Source organism: Arachis stenosperma, chromosome 9 (genome assembly GCF_014773155.1).
Source record: "Arachis stenosperma cultivar V10309 chromosome 9, arast.V10309.gnm1.PFL2, whole genome shotgun sequence".
Lineage (NCBI taxonomy): Eukaryota > Viridiplantae > Streptophyta > Magnoliopsida > Fabales > Fabaceae > Arachis > Arachis stenosperma.
The window spans coordinates 13285569-13293932 of NC_080385.1; the positions used below are offsets into that span (position 1 = coordinate 13285569).

At 31.4% G+C, this 8364-nt stretch overlaps 2 protein-coding genes across 2 annotated transcripts; both read right to left on the reverse strand.

Moving 5' to 3' along the window:
- Window positions 1–1854: 1854 nt before the first annotated feature.
- Window positions 1855–2717, reverse strand: LOC130951605 (uncharacterized). The gene has a single exon (XM_057880300.1). It carries the CDS (start codon window positions 2584–2586, stop codon window positions 2068–2070), a length of 519 nt encoding a protein of 172 aa, XP_057736283.1. The 5' UTR covers window positions 2587–2717; the 3' UTR covers window positions 1855–2067.
- Window positions 2718–5756: 3039 nt separating this feature from the next.
- On the reverse strand, window positions 5757–8150 carry LOC130950428 (probable polyol transporter 6). The gene is made up of 3 exons (XM_057878914.1): window positions 7601–8150; window positions 7011–7533; window positions 5757–6871 (listed from the first exon to the last, which is right to left on the reverse strand). The coding sequence occupies exons 1-3, from the start codon at window positions 7809–7811 to the stop codon at window positions 6055–6057; spliced, it is 1551 nt and encodes a 516-aa protein (XP_057734897.1). The 5' UTR covers window positions 7812–8150; the 3' UTR covers window positions 5757–6054.
- Window positions 8151–8364: the final 214 nt, after the last annotated feature.

The window sequence follows — 8364 nt, forward strand, 5'->3', positions numbered from 1 at the left end:
TTTTTTTTATGTATTACTGAAAAAGAAAACCCAACAAACAAAAAATCAACCAAGTTATAGTCTTAGTAAAAGTTTAGCGGATCCGTAATTTTATTAAATTCTGAACATTATATAACTAGTAAAAAAATGAATAATCTCATACTATTAGATAAAATCTCACACCATTAAAAATATCATTAATGATTATTTAGTGGCTATAAATTACAAAAATTGCTGCCCTTAGCACTTTTTGTAGTCTTAATAAGAGCCAAGCACATTACTAAATAAGGATTCAATGGTCCCTTGCCTTTTTAGTTTTTACACAATGTTGGTGAAAGGAATTAACGTTACATACGGGACTCCAAACACAATTTATTTATTTATGAAATGCCACACTTGTTTAAATCGACACAGTGAGTATAAATTGTATAGATCAAATTTCTGATACATCTGGCCGTTAATTTACATTTCACCAACATTGGTACTTTTTTTTAATTTTTTTTGGTCAAGTGATCAATAGATTATTATATGTATAAAATAAAATTCGAACTTCTGACATTTATTTAAGCGGGTTAGTAACATAACCAGTCGACGAAGTTGGTTTTGGTTTACTAATACTGGAATAATTGTTCTCGACTCTACTCTGTTTTTTATTTTAAAGTCAAGCTCAACTCTGTGCTACTCTCTATCACCATCACATATATTGGGCTATGGCCCAAATGGAAACTGGATCACATGTAATAAATAAAAGAGAAAGGGAATACTATACTAAGTGGGCTTTCAATTAATGGGCTTAAAAGACTTCAACCACATGTAGAATAAATAATGGTAGGACTGCCTTTCCTAACAAAAAAAAAAAAGGATAGTACTGCCTTGAAAAAAAAAATAATGGTAGTAGTGTAGTAGAGGATCTCCCAAATACTGAGCTTTGTTTCCACCAAGATAATTTATGTGTTGTGACTTGTGAGCAAGAAAATTGACTTTTCATGAAAAAATGGAAAAAAAAAAAAATCAGAGTCTGAACTAGAATTAGTCCTATAAATCTATAATCATAGGGTGCATAATTTTTCCTGAGAGAAAAATTATAAAATAATAACATAAAAAATAATATTTTGTAATTTTTATATTACTCCATTCTCTTAATACAAACGTGATTAAATTTTTGTTTTTTTTTTATTTTATTAAGTTCTTTAACTTTAGAAAAACTTGATTCTTAATTAATAAAAGAGTTTGTTATATAAGAAAAATATTAAATAACTAATATCGTTTATGTTTACTTTGCATCTAAATCAATATTAGCCCATTTTTATTTTTTATTCTAAAAGTATTACTACCTTAATGTTTTCGAATATAAAAATATGAAACGTGCAAACACTATCAATTTCAGACCTTAGCATGTTTGCAAGTCAAGCATTTCTGATCTATACACTACAAACATGAATTTGGTACCTTTCTTCATCATCAATTGCCTCTTATATAGTATAAATTTCGTTCTTACACGCTTAATATGAGTTATTAGAGTTGTTTCCGTACTTGAAATCTATCTAATTTATTGTTGTTAGGAATTAGGAGACAGCATCTTCCACAAATAAATAAATAAAGAAAATTAAAATCTAAATATTGTATGTATTCTCTCCTGTATGAATACTTTCCTTTACTATATTATTATTTTTTTTGTTGCGCTTTTATTTTTACACTCAATATTTTTTCCCTCTAAGTACTGATATTTAAATATAATATAATATCAATAATAGAAGCAATGATAAAACCATCTCGAAATTGAAATTAAAGAGCTACTATAATGATGAAGTACATATCCTTAATTAATTATCTATCTAAAGTGTGTGGCATGCATATATAAAATACATTAGATCATCGAAAATATATAATGAATTAGACAAAGAAGCAGAAAACAAAGACATGTGTTTATGATCCATGATTCCATGCACATAATATAAAAAGAAAAACTTAAGAATAATTAATAATAAATCATGAAGGCAATAAAACAATCTGAAAAGGGAAGATATATGACAAATATAAAGGCATATAGTTAAGAAGAAATTAAACTCGTCACTGATGATGATGATGTTAAATAATTAGTGGAGGAGCAAAGAACTCAGAATAGATTTGCATGAAGAAGCTATCAACAATTTGAAGGTATGCAGGGCAAGTGAGTCTTGAATAGTAGTGAAGAACCTCTTCAATGTCAAGCACATATTCCACATTGCTTATGTCCAGCATCTCCAATTCCCTCAGCTTCTCTTCCACTATGAATGATGAACAATCTTTCTTCTTCTGATTTCTGTTGCCATATTCCTCATTATGATGATTCTTCTTCTTTTCTGCTTGTTTTGATCTCTTTACTATTATTGCTTTCTTCTCTTGTTCTGAATTGTCCCATTCCTCATTGAAATCACTGTGATCCAAGCCCAATTCTTGGTAACTTGTGGTGGTGTTGGTGTCCATGTCCAAGGGATAAGAGAAGGGGTTATGGTTATTGTGGTGAAGCCTTTGGTAGTATTCCGGAGGAGAGAAGAAAGATTTGAAGTTCTTTATGGTTTTTTGGAAGAACTTCTTGGTGCTGGAAATTGAACTTCTCAGCAGCATTATTATTTGAGATGATATGATGAAGAGAAGGAAAAAAAAAGAAGACACACACAAGAATTGTCTATCATATGATGTGTGAAAGTAGTGTTAATAATGTATGTGTCTCTATTTAGGTTGTAGTTGGTGATGATATGATATCAAATAGAGAAGATTTCTATATAGAGAGAGACTTTTAGTTTTTCTTTAATAAAGTAGTGGATCATTCAATGGAATAATTCCAAATTTTACTAACATGATCCTCCATTCCAAATTCTGGTTTCTAATGTGAGTAGTTTCGTTGCTTTTACTTTTGATGGTAGAGTTGGTGTGTAGGCCTCTTTGTGAAAATGAAATGAAAGGTTAGGGGGTGGTTGTTGAATTGGACTTGTCTTGAAACTAGTTAATTATTTATTGTGATATCTCTACTTATCTATACCTTAGTTTATGCCAACTTTTCTCTTAATCAGAGGTCATATATCTAATATAGTGACAATCACATTTCTAATTTACCATGGTGTTCAGTCATTGGGAGAAAGTACATGTATATGATTGCCAACTAGCTTTAATTAGAAATTTCTATATGTTTATTATCTATAAATTAAGCTTAAGTAGTTATGAAAAAAGTGGCATCTTCCTCTGAGGGAGTTGGGTATTTTTTGTTGTCAACACTTTATGTCATATGCATAAATAAATGCCATTGAAAATAAGTGCAATCTTCTTGTTTTTATTTGCAGTCTTAGACATGTGTTGTCTTATATATTTAGGTCAATGATATTACAGCTATATTACAGATTTTGGACCCACAAATGTTATTGAGAAAACAAATTATTCTTGGTGTACTTGTAGTTTTGGCTGATTTGGGTCTTGGGATAATATAAATTGAATCACATTATGTGTTTTAGTCTCCATATTATACTAAAAATATTGGAAAACAAAAACTTTTAATAAAAAATTATTAAAATTTATTACTTTTTATTTTATTTAATGCATCCTATAATAAATAAATACTAAATAAAATAAATTTAAATTAATTTTTTTATTTTTCTAATATTATCGAATATTATATTATACTTCTGAACATTTAACAAGCTAACAAAAAGCAAAATTATGCCTTATCTAAAATTAAACATATCTTATATTTGTTAATATTTTTTGTAATCAAAATTTATCCTCACTGTTAGAAAGGTAAGAGAGAAGAATAAAAAAAAAATTATGTGTATTTAAGTTGTGTCAAAATGATATAATATAGAAAGGTATTTATAGGTGCTAAGAAAATCGAAATAATAAAGGTATAATATTCTATAATAAATATTCAGATGTGCTAAATAATACTAATTGATCCCAATTATATTCTAATATCCCGTGACAACTTAATTTTAAAATTTATTTAATTACTTAAGATACAGACGGAACTACCGCAAAAGTGGCCAAATATAAAAAAATTACTAAAAAGATGGCGAATTGCTAAAAAATTGTTGAAAAGTAACAAAGTGCGAAAAGGTATAGAAGTTGACGAAAAATATATGATTTTTTCATAAGAATAAGTAACAAAAGAGAAATATAAAAAATACGGGATTTCACCTGAAGGAAAATAACATATCCTTTTCAAGAATGATACCATGTTTCTGAAACCATGTTAGAAAGGGATAAGAGAGAGTAATAGAGAAAGAATTTGTATCTATTCAAATTGTGTCAAAATGATAAAATATAGAAGGATATTTATAAGTGCTAAATAATGTTAATTGATTTTAATTATACTCTAACACTCACTTCTAGTTTGCAGCTCAACATGAAATTATTTTTTTTTATAAATTTAAATATAATATTTTTTCCTTTATCTGCAAATATTTTTAGGCTATTTTTATGTATAAAATCTTTCTAAAAAAAACTGCTCCATTGACGGTAGCCAACTAAGTTAGGCATATGTATTAGTCAAATTAAGTACGTAGTAGTAGTGGTATACACAATGCAAGTAAGAAAGTAATAAGAAAGGTATATATAGTAGCTAGTTAGAAGAATACAACTAATACTGGAACTTGATTGAGAAAAGAGAACAACTGGCATAGGTTATTTCAGTGACCAAGACAAACCAACCACACATCAAAATCAAAATCTGATAATAAGGATGGAAGCAGATACCATAGCCTCCAAAATAAGTCTCAGCATTAATGTAAAATTGGGCACGTCTTCTTTCGAGGTTGGAACCTGTCTTTGTCCAAACAAGATTTACGAATATGATGGAAGTTGTAACTACCATATATATACGCTCGTGCTTAATTCTCAAGAATACAACTGAATATACGAATGGCCTTCGTAAATAAGCTATGGAGATACTCTGATTTTGATTTGATAAGACACTTTATTTGTACATTGAATCCTTAATTATTAAGGGGATCCAATATTTGGACATCATGAAATTCCATATTGATGTATCTTATAATCACAAAATCAATAACATTGGTCTAAGCAATTTCTGATACATTACAGGTCAGACCAAATAATTGAGAACCGATTAAACCAATTATTTAAATGATTGAAAATTGGTTAAGAATTTTTGAATTGTCGAAGATTGCTTAGTCCCTAGACAAACCAGATAGGAACCGAAATAAATTTCAGTATTTTGTTTGGCGCAAAGTGAGAGACAGAAATTGAAATAAGAATAAAACTCTAATTTAATTTGCGCAAAGAATAAAATTGGAATTAATTAATTGAAATGAGGGTATTTTAGGTATAAAATATTATTAAAATTTCAGTCTCCGTCTCTAAAAATTTCAGTCCCTTGTGTCCCTACTTTTTTGAGGTACTGAAATACTGAAATTTTAGGGATAGAGACAAAAATTTTAGTACCAATCTCTGCGTCAACAAACATGATACTGTGTCTTAGTCTTCCAGTCTCTATCCTAGTACCTCAAAACAAACGCTACCTTAGAGACCAAAAAGAATATTTACTTCATGTAATTGCCAATTTCTTACCAAAATGAAAATAGCGCTCTTTTTTCGTCTTTGTTCAAGAATATGCCAAACTCTTGAGTTTTGACAAATGCTGCAATAGATCACCCATTTAATCATGGGGAGAACAACTAATTATGTGATCGTTACTCTACAAAGTCTCTATATATATCCAATGCATGTTGCAATAATGCTCAACCAATCTAACCTTGGTCACACATTTATCCAACAATAAAAATGAATAAATCCAAAAGACATTCTTACATGTTCATTTTATCTTATACTATACACGGTGTAACAGTAACACGTCGTTGTTACTTTCCTTATATTTTTAATGTACTATATATGCAATTGCTAAGCGATAAATAGTACATGATATCAACAAATTTTTCTAAAATGAATTCCTTCACAAAACAACAAAAAAACCCCCACAAAAATTGCAATATTTGTCAACACTGTTGACAACAGCACCCTTTTTATATCCATGATCTTATATGTTCACAATATAATGAAACTATTGAGTTTTGACCAAAGTTGCATTCACCTTAGTCTCAAACTAGTGTTTCCTTCATCTTCAAACAATGCTTCAATCTCCTCTAAGCTTTTTCCTTTGGTCTCTGGAAGAAAAAAATAAAAGAATATTGTCCCAACCACCATTACACCAGCAAGCACACCAAACATTCCCCCAAAAGTAATAGCCTCTGAAATGCTTAGAAAAGTCATAGACACCACCCCACTCATCAAACGGTTCACTGAAATAGCCAAGCTTGAACCTTGGGCCCTCAGTCTCAAAGGGAATATCTCTGATGAGTACACCCAAGTAATGGGCCCAAGCCCAATTGAGAAGAATGACACACTTGAACAAAGAGCAAGCACACACGTTGCTATGGCCCATAAGGGCTTCTCATCTGAGAATTGGAGATAGTTACAGCCCAGGCCCAATACAAACAATGAATCTGCCATCCCAATTGAGCCCAACAACAACATGGGCCTCCTCCCAAACCTATCCAAGAACAATGATGACAAGAAAACAAAGCATGTCTTTGCAAATCCCATTATAATTGTAACAGACAGAAGCTCCTTCTCACCTTTGATCCCTGCTTCCTTGAACACTTCTGGGCTATAATACATCACAGCATCGTTCCCTGAAGCTTGCATGAAGAAGTTAACTCCAATGGCAGCAACAAGAATCCTCAACACAGGCCTAGAAGGTGTAACAAGCAATTCCTTCCATACCCCTTTTCCATTACTCTCATTTCTAGAAGAATCTGCAGCTTCTGATATCTCAGAAAGCCTTAATTCTGCTTCTCCTTTGCTCTCTGATGTTCTAATCAAAACCTCTCTCGCTTCTTCATACCTGTTGAGAATTGTGCTGATCAGAATACTTACTAAATAGTGAAAGTGTTGATTACTTTTATAGAATATATGTTAAAATACAAATACACATTAAAAATTAAAAATTAGTTATACATAAATATCTGTCGGTTTAGTAATACCTTCCTTTAACCACAAGCCAACGAGGCGATTCAGGCATCAATAAGACGGCAAATGCTACAAAAGCGGCCGGAATTGCTGCAAGGCCAAGCATGAGTCTCCAATTGATGGTACATGGAAGGCTTGATAGAGCATAGTTAGATATGTAACCAAGAAGAATGCCAAGATTGATGAAAACTTCAGGTAGGGAGGTGAGGAAGCCGCGAGTGAGAGCCGGGGAGAGCTCGGCGACATAGACAGGGGCAATCATGAGGGAGAAGCCAACACCTATGCCGGCGACAACACGGCCGGCCATGAGAAATGGGAATGAAGGTGCTAGCCCCATTAACAAGGCACCTATGAAGAATGTAACTGCTGCTAGGACTATTGTGTACCTTCTTCCAATCACATCAGAGGTTTTTCCAGAGGCTAGAGAACCAATCAATGAACACACATTCAAGCACCCAACAAGGATTTCAACTTGAACTGAATTGATGTGGAGATCCTTTGTTATGTATATCACAGCACCACTCATCACCCCAATATCTGCATACACATCAATTTGAGTTATTATATGCTGAATTTGCAGAATGGTGATTCAAGAAAAACTGACCATAGCCTAAGAGAATGGAGTTTGTGGAAGCCAAAATAGCACCGGCAAGCGCATAGTTGTTGAGATGAGAGATGCTTCTTTGGTTTGAAATACTCTCTTCTTCTTCTGATATCTGCTGCCTGTAGAAGCTTGATTCAGCTGCTTCATCAGTTTTTGCAGCAGAACAATCTGAACCAGGAAGTGGGTAGTAGTAATCATGGTGGTGCTTCATCTTCTCTTGGAGAAAAATAATCAACGAAGAAATTGCATATATATAAAGATGTATATAATAATTATTTAAATTCTTTCCCCCAAGATAAGATTAATATGTATATTAATGCTGAGCTAAATGTGGCTTTAACTTGCAAGTCTCATGCCTTTTATTGTTATCCTGATTATTAATTATAAAAAATGATTGCCAACAAGGATTATTGGAAAGGCTAAACCATCTTCTTTTGAACATGGTATAATATAATAGTAATACATGGATGGCACACGATGATATGATAATATAAGAAAATAGTAAAATACTAAACGATCTGGATCCACGCGTCTAAAATTGTATTTGGCTGAGAAGTAATTATCAATGATTAACATAAGGGGCCTGATCAGAAAATGACTTTAAATAGAGTAATTCCAATCCATAATAATATGACTCATTTTCTATATATTTGTTTGCTATTGTTATTTTATTAATATGAGATATAGTGTGACTTTTATTTTGAGATACATAAATTCTATAATAATTTCGACCATAAAAATATAAATTAACTCAATTTTTATTA